The sequence below is a fragment of the Aspergillus fijiensis genome (assembly GCF_003184825.1).
Source record: "Aspergillus fijiensis CBS 313.89 unplaced genomic scaffold BO72scaffold_6, whole genome shotgun sequence".
Taxonomy (NCBI): Eukaryota; Fungi; Ascomycota; class Eurotiomycetes; order Eurotiales; family Aspergillaceae; genus Aspergillus; species Aspergillus fijiensis.
This window is the reverse complement of record NW_024468982.1, coordinates 70,595-87,160: the sequence shown is the minus strand read 5'-3', so window position 1 is coordinate 87,160 and position 16,566 is coordinate 70,595. Positions and strand designations below refer to the sequence as shown.

At 52.3% G+C, this 16,566-nt stretch overlaps 4 protein-coding genes across 4 annotated transcripts; 2 read left to right on the top strand and 2 right to left on the bottom strand.

Moving 5' to 3' along the window:
* Positions 1 to 4,391: 4,391 nt before the first annotated feature.
* Positions 4,392 to 4,906, bottom strand: BO72DRAFT_237378 (uncharacterized protein). The gene has a single exon (XM_040939902.1). It carries the CDS (start codon positions 4,805 to 4,807, stop codon positions 4,532 to 4,534), a length of 276 nt encoding a protein of 91 aa, XP_040805065.1. The 5' UTR covers positions 4,808 to 4,906; the 3' UTR covers positions 4,392 to 4,531.
* A 3,802-nt stretch (positions 4,907 to 8,708) lies between these two features.
* On the top strand, positions 8,709 to 11,051 carry nimT (putative tyrosine protein phosphatase MIH1). The gene is made up of 4 exons (XM_040939901.1): positions 8,709 to 9,132; positions 9,211 to 9,278; positions 9,350 to 9,566; positions 9,636 to 11,051. Exons 1-4 carry the CDS (start codon positions 8,879 to 8,881, stop codon positions 10,765 to 10,767), a joined length of 1,671 nt encoding a protein of 556 aa, XP_040805064.1. The 5' UTR covers positions 8,709 to 8,878; the 3' UTR covers positions 10,768 to 11,051.
* An 835-nt stretch (positions 11,052 to 11,886) lies between these two features.
* sld5 (putative GINS DNA replication complex subunit Sld5) lies at positions 11,887 to 13,273 on the top strand. Its single transcript, XM_040947785.1, has 2 exons — positions 11,887 to 12,147; positions 12,242 to 13,273. The coding sequence occupies exons 1-2, from the start codon at positions 11,971 to 11,973 to the stop codon at positions 12,899 to 12,901; spliced, it is 837 nt and encodes a 278-aa protein (XP_040805063.1). The 5' UTR covers positions 11,887 to 11,970; the 3' UTR covers positions 12,902 to 13,273.
* On the bottom strand, positions 13,179 to 16,383 carry BO72DRAFT_237315 (cullin family protein). Its single transcript, XM_040939900.1, has 4 exons — positions 16,259 to 16,383; positions 15,681 to 16,067; positions 13,740 to 15,613; positions 13,179 to 13,677 (listed from the first exon to the last, which is right to left on the bottom strand). Exons 1-4 carry the CDS (start codon positions 16,298 to 16,300, stop codon positions 13,506 to 13,508), a joined length of 2,475 nt encoding a protein of 824 aa, XP_040805062.1. The 5' UTR covers positions 16,301 to 16,383; the 3' UTR covers positions 13,179 to 13,505.
* Between the last annotated feature and the right edge of the window lie 183 nt (positions 16,384 to 16,566).

Here is a 16,566-nt window from a genome sequence, read left to right as displayed (position 1 = left end):
AACCAGCATCCTGGTTATCAAGGGGGAATGAAAGACAGTTGGCGAACGAGGCCACGGCGGTCTCTGGGCTGGCGAGAGGAAGGAAATCTAAACCGCATACGAAAGAGTGTCTGGGTTCGATGTGCAGCAGGCCAAACAGGCACTTGGTAGTGTATATCTGTCCGTCGTATCTAGGACCAGTTCCACAGCTCTTTGTGTCGGTAGTAATCACTCATATCATAAGCTATTGTACCTGAGAATCAGTGATCCAACCACATACCCCAACCAACCAAGAAATGAGTTGCGCTGTGGTTATGCATCGATCTCGAACTGTCATGACAACAGTATACTAAACAACATGCCCGCCAAGCAGAACCACAACATGCAATCATGTATATACAGGACCAATCTCTTCCAAGTCACTACTCACCCACTCTCCTTGGAAAGAACACAAAACCCGAGTCAACCTCTATAAACAAAACCTAGTCCCTCACCACCAAATCCCTCCCACCCAAGCGAGCCCCCTATATCTGAGGTATGTACAGTCCAGCACATACCGACCCAACCAACCCTCCCCAACAAAACCCCAGCCCAAAACCCCCCCCCCCCCCTCCCCTCGAACCAAAATCCACCACCCTGGAACCAACTCCCTAAATCCGACCGCTAACACGGCGAACCCCCAGGTTCCAAGAATCCACCTACCTTATCACGGCACCACTGAATACAAAGTACACCCAATAACTAATACCAAATAAAACCTCCCCTGACCTACCACCCACATCCACCCAGGTACCGAAAACACCCATCTCTCTTTTCTTTTTAGAGGACCCCAGATCGACACACGGATCCCTGTTCCTCGGCCCAAGAATGTTGAATGACGGAACGCCCACGCGGGAGTACTCATCCAGTGCAGTGCAGGGGTTTATGGAGTGCGAGCCTGGCCTATCCGGAGGCAGGCAGGCAAGGGAGGGAGGGATGGATGCGTGGGGGTATGGCACAGCACAGGCGCAGGTACAGGTAGCGCCGGCAATGGCTTGCTCGGGACTTGATCCAGGGAAGGGGGGGAATGGAATGCGAGGATCGATTGCTTCCTTGGCTACTAGGTACTCTGCACTATGCAGGTAGCTGGGGAATGGAAGGACCCAGTAGGCGAGATGAGGGACTACGAACGTACTCACTGGCTGTACTTTACAATACCGTTGAGGCTGCGCGGTTGGCTGGGTTGGGCATTCTTGGGCTGACGACGGGTCGGTCCTTTGGAATGCGATGTGAGATTACGACGTAGGAGGGTAGGTGTGTTGGATTTCCGGACGGTTAGTATAGTTGCTACTTGGGACTATATGGGTTTGGGAAGCTATCGCTTTGATTGCTTTGCATGCATATGCATGCTTCCGGGCTGGCTGTTCTTGGGGATACTACCTAGGTTGGAGGTCGGAATTGATGCGGTTTGAGTACTTGTGCATTTCATGGGCGACAGTTTCAGACTATGGGTCATCTTGTCACGGTTCTAAATGGTATATTATTTAATTAAGTCAAAGTGTGTATCGTCAAATATCAACCCGCACTTTCGAAATATGGTGGGTGTTCGAGCTCGCGAAACATCATCTCGCCACCTACAATAATAAGCCCTACTCGACGATAGTGAGAGGGGTCACTGGCCCCTCCTTGTGTACACTCTACCGTGGAGACAGCAGCGAAGTTCTGTTCATTCTGAGTCGATGGACTGAATGCTTGCCTCGCTCGACTACCATGGAAGTATACTGTACAGTACATACATAGAAACAGACGGTCCCGCGCTAAATACATACTAGCACCAGGCAAATACAAGCAAGGAGCAGACTGGAGGGTTACGCTTAACTGCAGCACTTACATGCATGTTTAAGTCGATGTAGTGCCTGGCATCATCCCCCTGCCCAAGCTGCAGGTGGGAAACCTGGGGCTTACTGCGGAGGATTTCATGCAGGTATATTGATAACTACAGCTTAGGGTTTCAGACCCTATCTTGAAAATTGTTGCAGGGGTATTGGACGACAAAAGGGAAAGAAGGGGTAGGTGCGGTGCATTGATTGATACGGTGGGTACGTGCCCTTGCGGAGTTTTTCCTTCGGGAGAAAGAGGGATAATCCATTCCTCGATATCGGTTGGCTTGCACTGAAGTGAGCCAACACAGGGAATAGACTTGCGGGTGGCGTTGGCGATTATCTTGATCGATCTACCGATCTGTATCTCCCCTCTTCCTCCCCTCTCTCCCCACGACATGGGGTGCAGCGAAGATCTTGGACCAATAGTCGAAAACCATGGAAAGTGGACCAAAGGGGAGGGGAAGAGGGGCAGTGAGAGATAGATAGACTTGCATATAGATTGTTTTAGCTTGATTATTGCGAGGAGCAGCAAGTTGGGGGGTCCCACGAGGGTTGCAAGAAAGGGGGGCAGGGGGAGGGGTCCCTGCAGACCCAATAGTGGCAATGCTATTGAACGTTGAAGCTTCTTCGATAACTCCCTATCAGATTGAGTTCAATTGATTGTTCGGTAGTAGGAACCTTGATTAACTTGCATCACCGGGAGCAAGAAATCAGACATGAGAGAGATCTGTGCATGCCCACACTCGTGGTGCCAACATCCAGAAGCGTTTTACCAGTAGATCTCTAAACAAGGGATAGAAGGGATGGAGAGGTGCATACCTGCATAATCGTCTCTTGTTCACATAAGCTTTACTTAGTCTTCCGCTGTGCATGGAAGGGGGTTTCCCCTTTAGGGTAAGCGACACTTTTGGAGCCTGTCCAAGTACTGTGTAGAAGAAGTGAGGGTGTACTGTATGTAGCGTGATGGAGCCTTGCCCCCAACATCTGGCGGCTTTTCTGGCCCTACGGTAAAACCGGCACTGGGTGTGACCCATATGGACATTTTAGCCCGGGCACTAGAAGAGGAATCGGGCTCCGGTGGCAAACTCTAAGCCGGTTAAAAAAGGTGGGCATGGTGAGATGAGGTCTTGGGGCACGCGTGTGGTCCACGGCTGAGAAGTGGCCCGGAGAAATGAAGCAGACAAGTCTGGACTCGGTAGAGACGCGACTACAGTACGTCACCGTTGTTAATTGACTGATTAAAGAGAACGGTATTGTTGTTTTGTTTTGTTTTGTTCTGTCTTGAATTGTTTTGCAGATCAATCGCTCCAATCGCTCCCACGATCGTATCGGAGATGGAATCGCAAGATTGGATACTTTCAAGGTAGGTACGCTATATCGTCATCTGGGAGTGGAAGCGAGAGATAGATTAAGCTTCATAGGAGAAGGTGGGGAATAGACGCGTCGGGATCGTTATTACCGTACGCCGTATTATGTCATGGGAACGGCAAGGAAAAGATAACACGCAAGGCAGGCAAGGTGAGGACGAAGGAGAAGAGGGAGAGAGAGGGAGAGAGAGAGAGGGAGAGAGGGATAACTGGACCGGAGGGGACAAGCAGACAAGCAGAGGAAAGAAGGGAGGCTGGGGAAATGTGATGTCATACCAAGCATCCCTCGCGAACAGTGGAAACCTCAGGCAACAGTCACGGGATGGCGTTTGCCGGTCGCGTCACTCACTGACTGTCAAGTGTCAGTCAGTTGTCGGGGTACCTTCAGGGTACCATGGCTCATTGTATCCCTTCGATGTTTATGTTTACATTGCAAACACGCGAAACGCGGAACCAGAAGGATAAACAATGGGGCAGCTATACATACGGATCGTAGACCGACTGACTTCCTCAGGCCAGCCAACACATACATACATCGTACATTGGCATTGGCGGGGATAAAGCAATCGACCACTCCTGCAGGTGAGGGACAGAACTGACTTTCTCCCCCTCACTGACATCACGACTGGCGAAACCGGTTGGGAGCACACCAGTCCGTCACTGGTCACTGCAAGACCATCGACGACATCACTCACTCGCGACGCGCCGTAGCTAAATAAAGTTGCAGACAGTCACGCTGGAGCACGAGCACTAGGGCTGCACTGCTGGTCCAATCAGTGAGAAGATCGGTCTCCATCTAGAACAGAATGCCCCCCCGCACCAGCGCTTCCTTCATACAATCCAAATTCTTGCTGACCCGCCAAGGCTGCTCACTGGCTGGCCGGCTGAATGAGCTAGTAGGTTTACGTTCTGTGGTGCTTTTTGAGTGCGCCCGATGCTGGTGCTCGGTCCTCCAGGGTGTCTGGGCGGCCTGCCCGACAGATAACTGCCTGCTAACCCGGCTAACCCTGCTAACCCTGCTAACAACACGCACATGGCCATGACACTGCGGCACAGCGTCTCGAGTCAGCCATCCTTGTCAGCGACCCCACCAACCCATCCGAGGTATGAGCACTAGTTTGCCAGGACGGCTCACCGTCGCGCGAATTTCCGCCCATAGCAATGTCCAACGCGGCTGGTCGGCGAATCGACGACTCAGCCGCACGGCGCCGAGCTGACCTTTCGACAAGAGCTCGGAAGCTTATGGATTGACGGGCTGGCGTATCCGCCGACACCTACCACTCGCACCGCAGTGTTGCGACGCGAGGCATAAGATAATAGTCATTATTGGGGGCTAGCGCTCCTGCTGGCGGATAAGGCCGACCCTTGAGCCGCAAGTCCGGTTAGGCCTCCTAGCACCGAGATTGTGATTAGAACATGGCTCAATTCTGGACCCTCATGAGCTCCAACGCTAACCCCTCCGATGCGAGAAGGGATTTGCACGGGGGCCGACCGGTGTCTCAGAGATGAGGGGCTTGGGCGTGGGAAAGGATCTGAAGGCCACAGGAGGGGGGCCACCAGGTGTGATCGCTGTGCATACGAGCTTACCGATCTCACCATTTGTGGCGGTGTAAATAGTAACAATTAGAGGCTAAAAATCAAATCGCAATCCTGAGAGGGGTTGATTGGGCAATTGCGGATTTCGGCGCCCACGGGGGGTGAGAGAGGGGCAGCTGTTAGCCTCTGTGCCCTCATCGTGACGATCTGATGCACGATTTATTGACTCCGGGAGAAGTAGACCCAGAAGAGCGGAGACCATGGGACAGAAGTTCTCTCCCTCTGCCGAAACAACCGTGAAGATGGCGGATTTCCAGACTCTCATGGTTGTGACCCGTCCGGCGGAGGAAGAAATAGACTTGTCGGTGACGTCGTCAGAACCTCGGGTACAATGGGCAAGCTTGCGGCATCAGCTTGGGGGAAATTGGCTAACCCCACACCAGGCAAGCGTGCTAGAGCTGGGCTGTCAGACCAGCTCAAGTTCGTTCAGCTGAGATGGGGCCTGACCCGGCTCGGGGATTCTTGCCCATTATCTGCGATAATGATAAGATTTGTAAGATCAACTGGAGAAATCGAGCCGACGATAGATTAAACCACTGAATCAGTTCTGGGCATCCGAGAGCAGCGCATGCTCGCAGCCGAAGGGAAAAGACCACCCTTGGCCATGATCGGCGGGAATGTCGAGAGTCGAGACAAATAAGTTAAGGGTTTGGGCGCGTGTCTGGTGAACGGTCCGCCATGCGAACAGTGCGCGGGCGAGCACGGTATTTCTAGACAACTTTTCGTCCGACCACTGGGCACTCAGCCATCGTCATCGCTTGGAAAAATTTTGTTAGCCCAGTAGCTTGATCAAAGCGTCGAACGACTGTGCACCAGGAACCGGGCAAAGGTACCGTAGATGGTTGAGTCGTAGGGTAGATCAAGCGGTTCGCCTAATACATACCTAGTAGACAGTACTGTACATACCTCGCTTGAAGGGCGGCTTCCCATTGTCGAGTGACCGAGATAACGGGGAAAATCGGCGGATGGTAATGAGCCTGGAAGATAGACAAGGTAGACAGGAATTTTGCCAAAAGTAAATCTACAATGCCGATCGGTACAAGGTTGCTGTCTCACTCAAGGAGAGAAATGATGGTAGAAGCTACCAGCTAACTTACCAGCTATTCTTCAGGTTCAGCCATCGAAGAATTAAGCGCCTGGTATGTTCGGCCGATGTTCTTCCTGAGGCAGGAACTTCCGAATGGGGAATAGAACCCGTTCCTCTGGCTTCCCGACCGGACGACAGTAATGAGCTAACGAAGAGTAGCAAGTTAGCAACCACGTAGTAGTCCGGCTAAGTAGGTATGCAGGATCGACAGCAATCTGGAGAGGAAGAAGATTCCCCAAGGCTTCATTCGGCCTTTGCCCTGTTCCACCGGCAGGAATGAATGGAATTGTTCGAAACTTGAATTGTAGAGCCAAGAAGAGGGAAAGGGAGAGGAAGAGACAGAGAGAGAGTCAAGAAAAAAAAAAGAAAAACGGTCGACACCTTACCTATGAATGACAGCGTTCTCGGTTTTCCACAGCTTCCAATCGAAGGCACTCGTTCCTGAGAAGATACCGGCCGGACAAGCTCTTTTTTCCGACCGAGTGGACCCCGGTGGAGAATTTTATTAGATTCGATCTTCTCTTTTGGGGTTCATGAGAATGATGTATATAGGAATTAAAAAAAAAATCCATAAAAAACTCGAACGGCACACACGGGAACAAAATTTATTGATCCAATGCAAAAATTATCCTCAGGCCACATGTCGTCTTACTGGTGGGTTCGTCAACGAGAAAGCCCTCTGCCCCCTCATCTAAATCGAGTTTCGAGACTAGTTAAGGGATAAGGACTCCGTAGACTAACTGTATCGTCGAGGTATCTGGGTCCTGAAAAACCTTAGTAGTGGATAGAGATGGATATAGAGCCTCCTTCAAAGTGATAGACAGATATGGCCTATGCTAGGAGAATGAAGCGAGCAAGCGACACCGAGTCGAGCTAAAAGTAGAATAGAACCCTCCTCCATACCAGTGCGACGACAGGATGACCGATGATCCCCGAAAGAGGCAGCTGGTCACTGGTCCGGTCGGATTGAAGACCGCAGGTTCTAGGTTCTAGTGCAGTGCTGTGCTGATAGCGCTGCTGGTGCTGCTGGTGCTGCTGGTACTACTGGGCAAATGTCAAACATGGACAACGGTTTCTACAGCAATTGTAGTGCGACTGTTACACAGATGAAACCTGTCAGAAAAAAATTGAGAATACCACCGGGGCGACCCAGTGTGGTGTTAGTAATAGAAAGCAAAGAAGGCGGAAAGAAAAAGGAAAGAAGAGTCCGCCAAAGTCCACAAGAGGGGACAGATGGAGACACCTCAATTCTGTGTGGTCTTTGGAGGTGTGGTCTCCGACATGGGCCCTCTTGTCCTCTTCCTCTCTGGACGACTGTTCGGTGATGAGACAGGCACGATCCATGCATCGGCCAGCGAAAAAGGGAGTGTAAGAACGCTGATAGGCGGGGGGTTGCTGAGCAGCGGCTAGCGTTTATAATGGCGGCAAGGGAGTCCCGGCAACGAGGATGAGTATGAATAAGTACTACTCAAGTACTGTACGGGTACCTACCGAACTCTCTTACTTACTATACATACATCTGTACTGTACGAGTACATGACCTAATTCCCCAGCAACTGTACGTACCGGTAGGCAAAATCCAGATCCAGATGGAGAAATTTTCTGCTCATCAAAAAATTCGAAAGGGGAAAAGAAAAAGAAAATGTCAAATGCAAAAATTCAAATATTGCAGAAATGATTATTGGATGGATCTTCTTTTTTGCCCCGAACTGGTACCTACAGGTGTCAGGTCAGTAGTATGAAGTCAATTGCTATAAGTTAAGGGCACAGGGAATTACCCCCCCACAGCAGGGCAACCTGGAAGGACTAGAAAACTAGTTTCATGAAAGAAGGGGAAGAATCGAAAGGATGGAAGCATAGTAGATTGGAAGAAAGGGAAGAAAGGGAACTACTCGTTGTCGAACCAAGGCCTGGGGCCTTATGCGGTCATTCATTCATTCATTCATTCACTATTCAATCATGGATTGGTCTTCGACCACCCCCAAACCGGTTCGACCATTTAGCCTTAGTGACCTAGGTCAGTTACTAGGTCAGTTACCTAGATTAGTGACTAGTACTAAACCTACCTTACTATGTAACTGCTATACTAGGTACCAGTACTACCAGTTACTTACTGTAACTACTCCTCCGTAGTCGTTTCTGACACAACCAAAAGCCCCAAACCAAAACCCAGCCCAGCCCAGCCCAGGAAGCACTAAACCCATCGTCGCTTAAGCTCTTTCTCGAGTATCTGGAGATCCCTCCCCACTTTTGCGTTGCCATTGCAACAAGGGCATCCCTTCAGCTTCACTTTCTCCATTGTCTTTTTTCTTCTTCTCTTCTTCTTCTCCTTCTCTTCCTTCTCTACCCCAGACAGCTCTCTTCCTTCTTCATAAGAGCCTCTGCCCTTCCGTTGCATTGCATTCTCATGCTTCAGGTCCGATCCCGTCTTCAGCCCTCGTCCCTTCGGTAACCTTTCCCTCCCAGTGCATTAGCGTACCATATCTATGCTGCCAATCCCCCCCCTCTTCATTCACCACCCACCTCCTCCCTGGTACTGGCTGAGATCTCTCGACTATTGCTGACTTGATCCTGTCGTATCTTTAGCCCTTCCTCCCGTCCGGCCTACTTCCTGTTTCAACCTATATCCTATCCGAAAGCACCTTGATCTAGTTCCCGTCAGCCAGCCATGTCGCTTTAAACGCTTGTCCCCCGTCTGCGAGAGAAGTCTGGGTACAGGCTGGTTAGCTGAAACAACATACAAAAGCCGGTACCACGATTTCCGAGGTTGGATCTCCCACTTTGACAGTTGGGAAACGAAGGGGGAAAAAGAGGAGCTCCGTGGTGGTCAATCTAGATCGGCTCCCATTGTCCCCGCATCTGCCGTGCATTGCATACAAGGGGGAGAGACACTCGCCGCGCTGTGACGACTAGTGATCGACTTGGACCCAATCCGTGCGTGTGAATGATCGGCAAGGAAGAACTACAAGGAACCTGGGCCGGCTACAATGGAACACTCGTCCCCGTTGGCTGCAATGCAGCCGCCGTCTGTGATGTTCGGCCATTGCTTTCGTCCCGATGCCTCGACAGCCTATGCGTCCTTCAGTCCCATGGCTGGATTGGCACATAGCACCTTCAATTTTAAGGAACTGTCCATGAAGAAGGCCCATGGGGACTACTTCAATGTGAAACCTGTGCGGGGCTCATCACCAACTGCGAGTCTTGCGGCCGACCTCTCTCAAAATTTTCATATTGATCAAAGGTTTGTCGCATGTCGTTGGTCTTTGTTAGGCCATATGTGTGTGTGTTCATGGACAAAGGGTTCGCTGACCAAAAATAGTCCGCAATTGGCCACGCCCCGGCGGTCTTTGTTCTCCTCCAGCCTGCTGGGAAAAGCCAATCGGTGTGGTAAGTGATACTCACTCCATGTGTTTAAAATGTGCTATCAGCTCACAATTCTTTTTTTCTCGATTCGATAGAGTCAATGACCACACCACCGCTTCCCTCCTCGCCAGCGCCCATGATGGACGCTATGGAAATGTCTCCCTTGCCGCACAAGCCAGCATTCGGGCTGGTCAACGAAGTCGAGCTGGAATCGCCCTCTCTAGATTCTTCGATGGATACACCTATGATCTCGGCCGCCCCGAGCCCGTTGGAAGAGTCACCGCTGGTGAACTCGAAAGACGGTCTACAAGAGTAAGAGAGGCAGCCCAAGACTGGAGTCATTGTAGGCCTGCGTGGATCTAATCACATGGTTATCTGTAGGAGAAAGCGTCCAACATTTCTACGACCGAGTCTAGCACGGAGCAAAGCACAGAGTTTCCAACTAGGAATGAACAAGCCGGCCCCAGAGAGTCAAGCCCCGCCGTTCAAGTTTCAGAGCCGGGGAAACAGGACGTCGCTCAGCGCATCTGCATCGTTGGAGGATCTGTTTTGCGAGTCACCCCAAAGAGAACGTCCGTCGTTGAAGAACCACTCGACCGGCAATCTGTTGAGCAGCTCTCGTCTCAAACCACCATTTGGCAGTAGCAACAGCCACGTGCGGGGAAATGGATCCCCGTCCGCGGCGTCAGTCCGCAAGAATTCACACCCCACGATGCGCCCACGCAAGCAGTGTAGACGTTCGTTGAGCATGTTTGAGCATCCCGAGGATGTAGTCGTCGAAAAAGAGGCAACTTTAGTTACAAATGCACCACTCCCGTCGATCATCGACATTGAAGGATCCCCCAGCCTGCAGCTTCCTCACGTCTTTTCGGAGGACCAGGCAGATACATTGCCTCGTATCGACAAAAACATCCTGGTGGAGCTCTTGGATGGGAAATACAACGATCGTTTTGACAACGTGATGATCATCGACTGCCGCTTTGAATATGAGTACGAGGGAGGCCATATCAATGGCGCTGTCAACTACAACGACAAGGACCACTTGGCCGCCGAGCTCTTCACCGCACCCAAGCCGCGGACGGCCTTGATCCTCCACTGCGAATACTCGGCCCATCGCGCCCCGATTATGGCCAAGTACATTCGTCACCAGGATCGCGCTTTCAACGCGGACCACTACCCGCAACTCACCTACCCCGATCTGTATGTCCTGGACGGTGGTTACAGTTCCTTCTTCTCCAAGCACCGCTCGCTGTGCTACCCGCAGAACTATGTCGAGATGTCTGCCAAGGAGCACGAATTCGCTTGCGAGCGAGGCCTCGGCAAGGTGAAGCAACGGTCCAAGTTGAATCGGGCTCAGACTTTTGCGTTCGGGGAGAATTCGCCTCAAATGGAAGACAGCCCGACCGGACGGTGTCGCAATGGCCTCGGGGAGCGAAACCGATTTTTGGGATCCCCGTTTGCCGAAAGCCCCGCATCCAGTCGACTCTCCGGCCGTCGGATGCTCTCTTACTAAAGTTACGAAACCTTGGTGCAGTGCACCGTGCACCACGCAATGATGTTATGACCGACTTGGAACAAGCCACGCTGCGACCACCTGATGGCCTTTCTTTTGCACCTGGCTCTTTTCTTCTGCCCTTCAGCGTTTCCTAAAAATGGCCAGTGCAGGTCAATCGGCTGAACGTGTGCATTTGCGAGTTTTGGCGCAAAAGGGTTTGCATCCTTGGGCTTTGGAGGGAGACGCATTGGACCTTGGGAAAGGCAGCGTCTCACCTGACCAGCCCGTTCCGCTCATTTTGATTCTCGGTTTCTTTCCTATTTCCTTGGGATGATGTGGTGAAGAAGAAATTGGATTCGGCACTTTTGATGACACCCCAAGCTTCGACCTTCCTTACTCGGTTCGTTCTCATACCTACAGTGATAATTTTACCCTCGAACACGACACAGAATACCTCCCAATCACGACTTATTTGAACCGACATCCCTCTCACTGATCACTCCCTTCGGACCTTTTCCTATGTTTGTTTTGAACGAGGCACCCTCAGGATGAATCTTATCTGCATCCGAGGGACTTCCCTCCACCGATGATACCTCGCCGTCCGGCAATTTCCTTTTCGAAGACTTTTCTCCTATTTTCCTTTACCGTCTTTAATCATCCTCCCGGTTCCCTGTACAATCCCGAGGGAGTGTCACACTGCTCGCCGTACGAAGTATATATCGATGTACGGCTCGTCTTGCCAGACGATAATATTTGTTGTGCGCGGCGGCCTCGTCGACACGGCGCTGACTTGGTTTGGATGAAGCATTCGGAGTCAGACTAATAAGTGATTGACGGAGGCTGCCAGTGCAGCTGTACATAGATGAAGCGTTGGTCGGCTATTGGCCCGGCCATTAATGGAGGGGGGAGTTGAAGATTAGAGACAGATTTCCTTTGTTGGAATGAAGAAACGAATTACTTCTACATTATTTTTGAGTCGTACGGAGTAGATAGAGTAGAGAGAGTAGATCCCTGAGTACCATGGTGATCACTCGGGGCCTTTACTGAGTACTAGGGTGGAACTATAGCCTGAGGCATCCACAAGCGGGGCGGTGATCTCTTTGACTCGGAGATTCCGCCTCCGCTCCGCCCCTCTCTTTCTTCTGCTCCTGCCCATAATTAGTCACGATTCAACCATTTGACACCAACGACCCTCAGCGGAGAGTCAATGCACCGACCGCCATGGACATCGACGACATTCTCGCCTCCGTGGACCGCCACGACCCGACCACCCCGGAGTCCACGGCGCTGGACCACCAATTGCTGACGCGGTTCTGGGTGGCCGAGCGCGGCGTCTCGGAGCTGCTTCCCTGGCCGGGGCCCTTGATGGACCGCATGATGGACCGCGTTCGACGACAGGTACCTATTCTGCCTTCGCACTCCCCGTCCCCCACCAGACTCAGTCTTAGTCCTGTATCCAGTATACAACCCCATTGACAATACCAAATTCCAGATCGAAACAATCGAAGACCTAGCCGCAACCTCCGCCGACCCCCTCCCCAGCACCAGCACCACCACAAACCTCCAAACCACCACCACCAACACCAACACCACAATAAACCTCACCCTCTCAATTCTCCAAACCGACCTCTCCCGCACCCAATACACCCTCCGCAGCCTCCTCCGGCAGCGTCTCTCCAAACTCACAAAACACAGCATGCACTACCTCCTCCGCATCTCGCCGCCCACCACCCAACAAACCCAATCGCAATCCCAAACGGCAGAGCACGACCTCCGCCCCGAGGACTCCATCCCCACCGTGGGCCAAGAAGCCCCGCACCCGCCTCTCTCGGCCCCCGAGGTGAGGTTCCTGGTCGCGCATCAGCACCTCCTGGCCAAGCACTACGGGGACGCGTTCCTGGGGTCGTTCCCGCCGCAGCTGCGCCGGTTGGATGATAACGCCGGCGGGACGAGTATGGTGCAGGGGCCGGAGGTGCGGGAGGTGGTGTTTGTGCGGTGTTTGGTGGAGGAGGTGCGGGTGGTGGTGCCGCCGGGGGATGGGGTCGAGGAGGAGGTGGTGGGCGGCACGGCGATGCGGATGGGGGATGTTTGGGCGGTCAGGTGGGAGGGGGTCAGGGATGCGTGGCGCAGGGGCGAGGTGGAGGTTCTTTAGTCTTGGGTTCTGAGGCTGGGGATGTGAGATGGGGCCAAGGAGGAGGTCAGGATGAGCTTCTTTGTATGTTATGTTGGACTGTTGGCAAGGTTCGGGCTCGGGACATGGTTGTATACCAATGTGCATGGTTGCATGGTGCATGGTGCATGGTGGCGTTGCGAGCTTCTTTTCGTTGATTGTTGTTATGTTTCCCGATGATACCTACTGCATACATCGCTTCTACATTTACTGCATACGACAGTGTATACTGCACTGCACAAGTGACAGACTTCATTTCATATGTCTGACCATTCTTGGACTGAACAATTCCTAAGGCTCAGGCTCAGGCTCAGGCTCAGGCTCAGGCTCAGGCTCAGGCTCAGGCTCAGGCTCAATCCCACCACGCCTACAACCTTCAAACCAAACCCAGAAAATGCATTAAACAAAAGCAGAACCCCCTGCCGGTGGAAATGCAACAAGACAGAAAAAAGTCTATATGGTTCGCCTTTGCGCCCTCAACGCTAAGCTCAAGACCCATTTCGTTCCCTGCTCTCAATTCGCTTCGATGGCGATAACTAAAACCCACAAGAAGAAAAAAAAAACCAACATTCAAAGATCATTCCAATCATGCGACGTATCCGTACGTGGGAGGATCTTCCTCAACACGCTCCAAATACTCGCGGTCAATCAAGCTCTCGATGCGCTTCTTGATCATGTTGACATCGGGCACAAACCGCGCAGACAGCTGACTCAGGACTTCCGTCATGAGTTTGGAATGGGTTAAGGATTTGCGTTGCCTGTCCCAGAAGATTAGCACCACCTTGATGGAATAATGGCTTGCGATGCAGTGCAAACTTACTTCATGATCCGCACAATAGCGGCCTCGATGCTGGCGCCACGCTCTTCGCTCATCTTCTTCTCCGTCTCCTTCCGCTGATCCTGACTCTCGACCTTGTTGGCACTGCCGCTCACGACGCCGATGCGGACCTTCAAGAATGGGCTCTGGAAGTCGTTGTTGAAGAAGAACTTGTCCGTGGGTTTGACATCTCTGCTCATCGGCTCTTTGCGCAGGACCCGGGTCTTCTGCGCCACCGCAAGTGCTTGCAGGTTGCGAATGAGGTCATGGTCGGTAATCCGCGTGCGCTCTTTGATATCGGTGTAGGTCAAGAATTCGCCCGTGGGCACATCGTTAAACAAAAGCAAGATGACCATGGCGTATGTGGAAACGTTGAGCTCGTGTCTTTGAATCTTGCCGTTCGATCGCGGGAACTCTAGACGGATGTCCGCAGTGCCCATGGTGGGCTGCCATGAGAGCTTGCGCCCGCTGTGTTTGCCCAAGTAATACTGCTCGAAGCTCTGTTTGACGCTCTCTACTTCTTTCGGGTAGATGCAGCCCAGTTGCACGTTATCACGGGTGGCACTGGCCATGATCTCCATGGGCCACATAGTGCTAGTGAGGACGTTGATGTCCAGGTCGATGCGCTTCGTGTTGGGGTCACCAGTCTTCTTGGCGTGCTCTTTGTAGCTGGCCGTCAGATCCTCCGAGATCGTCATGTCCTTGAACATCGCTTCCAAGCGCTGTGTGAACTGATTGCCAACCTCCAATTTCATCTTCGAGATCATCTGCCGCTCCGCGTCCATGCTTACCGAGCGCTTCATGAGCAGACGACGGGAAAGATGTTTCTTGTAGTACGCCTCGAACATGTCTTTGTCTTTGACATAGCGAAGCAGCGTGATGCCGTTGTCCAGCAACGAATCAACCTCTGTTTCTGTTTTCCCCTTGATGCCCTTCTTCAGATTCTCATCGAAGAACAGAGACAGGTACTCCGAGCTGCGCGATTCCGAGTTGATGAATTCCGAGAAACTGGTAGTAATCGCACTCTGCATGACATGGTCCGATTGGAACGAGTCCTCCCAGATGTTATCGAACTTCTTCTTCAAACCCAGAATGTCGTCCACCCATTTGATAGCGGCAGCCGTCTGCTGGTTGACCGGTTTCTCCTTCTCGGCCGGCTTCTTTGCTTTTTCGCCCTTGTCTGCCGGTTTCTTAGGCTCTGCCGGTGTTTGTGCCAATTCGACTGCCCCAGCGTTGATCTCCTTGCCCATTTCCACGATGCGCTTCTGGACCGCCGTTGTGAGAGGGGACTTCTTCGGATCGACTCGTGCGCTCAGCACATAGATACTCCGCAAGCTATCCAGGCGATCATTGTCGAGCATCTGCCGGACCCCCGTGCCTTCTAGATTGACCACTTCCGCGATATTATTCTTGATCAGTTCTCGATCCAGAACCTCCTTGATCTTCGGCGCGGTGGATGATGCGAGGGTGTACATGCACCGCTCCGTCTCTTCGGCGAGGCGGTCTGTGGCAACCTTACAGAATGTCGCGGCATCGCCCGTCTCCAGCAAGCGTCGTCCTTCCGCCTGGTAAAACCTTTTGCTTGCGTCCAGGAACGCCGGCTCGAATAAGGTCAGGTAGAGCTTCGACGACTCCTCCTCGGTGATTGTCTCGTATAGTCCTTCCAGCATGGTGACGCAATGGCTGATCAATGGGCGGTCGATGATCTGCCCGGACCGTTCGAGCTGGATCATGAAAAGGATGGTCGACTCGAGCACATCCACTACCGTCGTCTTGGCATCCGATCGGATCGGCGACCGTAATACATGGTCTCGGAATAGTGCCATGGCTGCCGCGTAAATCGACGGCTTGCGGTGGTCGGTCGACATGACTCGATCCTAGAGCCCAGAAAGGTCAGCTACCAATAGTCAAGCCTTCCGTCCGATCTCAATATTTGAAACATACCATATACATGAGCACGTCCGTGATCATACCCATGCACAGCTGATGGTCCTCAAAGGCCTCCCTCATGGCGGCCAGAAACCTCTCCCCGGCCTCCCGACGCTCATTGGCCTGATCTTGCACCTCCGCAAGCTCTTTCGCGAGCAGCAGGCTGGACGAGATTGCCGCCGTCACCCGGGTCTTGACCTCATCGTCGAGCCAGTCTTGTTCCAATTTCTTGATTCGTTCGTAGAGGTCCTCCCCGCGCATCATCAGGACGATATTATAGGAGTTGCGATACAGTTGCTCGAAAGAGAGGTTGGAGGCATCTTTGGTGTGGATCTTCTTCAACGAGGTCGAGAGGTCGGCCCAATTCGTCTCAAAATCGTCGCCTTTATTCGCTGTGAGGCCCTATATTTCTTCCAGTCAGCGAAGATGTCGGGTGGGTATGGCTGGAGGTCAAGTTGTCACGGCGGAGTCGGTCGTTGATCGCCACCTGCTACTGACCACTTGTTCCGCGCGAGAGATTACTCTTGACTTGAGATAATAGACGACAGAGATACGAGAGGAACATAATAATAATCAAAAAAATGTCAACTCACCCTTCGCGGAGCGCGAATCCGCTGTCGTGCTCTCATGGCCATCTCAATTTGACTGACGTTGTATACTCGGGCGTTGGCATGCGCGGGGCAAAGCTCCGGCGTGGATAAGATTTGGATAAGATTCCGAGAGGAGACAGAGTGAGTGCCTTAGGGAACGGAGAAAAGTAGCTAGCGAGAGTGGCGAGAGGGGATCATCCAGATGCCCAAGTTAGCGCTGGAGAAGAACAAGGGTATAGTCAAAGCAGGTTAACACATCAAGGTGATTTGCGAGCAAATCAAGCTCGAGGAAATGAGATATGAGAATGGAT

Excerpts from the sequence above, each read along its gene's own strand:
- BO72DRAFT_237378 (XM_040939902.1), bottom strand. The coding sequence starts at position 4,807 with ATGGTGAGATCGGTAAGCTCGTATGCACAGCGATCACACCTGGTGGCC.
- nimT (XM_040939901.1), top strand. The coding sequence starts at position 8,879 with ATGGAACACTCGTCCCCGTTGGCTGCAATGCAGCCGCCGTCTGTGATG. Across the intron at positions 9,133-9,210 it reads AATTTTCATATTGATCAAAG|TCCGCAATTGGCCACGCCCC; the intron begins GTTTGTCGCATG and ends GACCAAAAATAG. Across the intron at positions 9,279-9,349 it reads GGGAAAAGCCAATCGGTGTG|AGTCAATGACCACACCACCG; the intron begins GTAAGTGATACT and ends TCGATTCGATAG.
- sld5 (XM_040947785.1), top strand. The coding sequence starts at position 11,971 with ATGGACATCGACGACATTCTCGCCTCCGTGGACCGCCACGACCCGACC. Across the intron at positions 12,148-12,241 it reads TGGACCGCGTTCGACGACAG|ATCGAAACAATCGAAGACCT; the intron begins GTACCTATTCTG and ends ACCAAATTCCAG.
- BO72DRAFT_237315 (XM_040939900.1), bottom strand. The coding sequence starts at position 16,300 with ATGGCCATGAGAGCACGACAGCGGATTCGCGCTCCGCGAAGG. Across the intron at positions 15,614-15,680 it reads CGGACGTGCTCATGTATATG|GATCGAGTCATGTCGACCGA; the intron begins GTATGTTTCAAA and ends TCTGGGCTCTAG. Across the intron at positions 13,678-13,739 it reads GCTATTGTGCGGATCATGAA|GCAACGCAAATCCTTAACCC; the intron begins GTAAGTTTGCAC and ends CTTCTGGGACAG.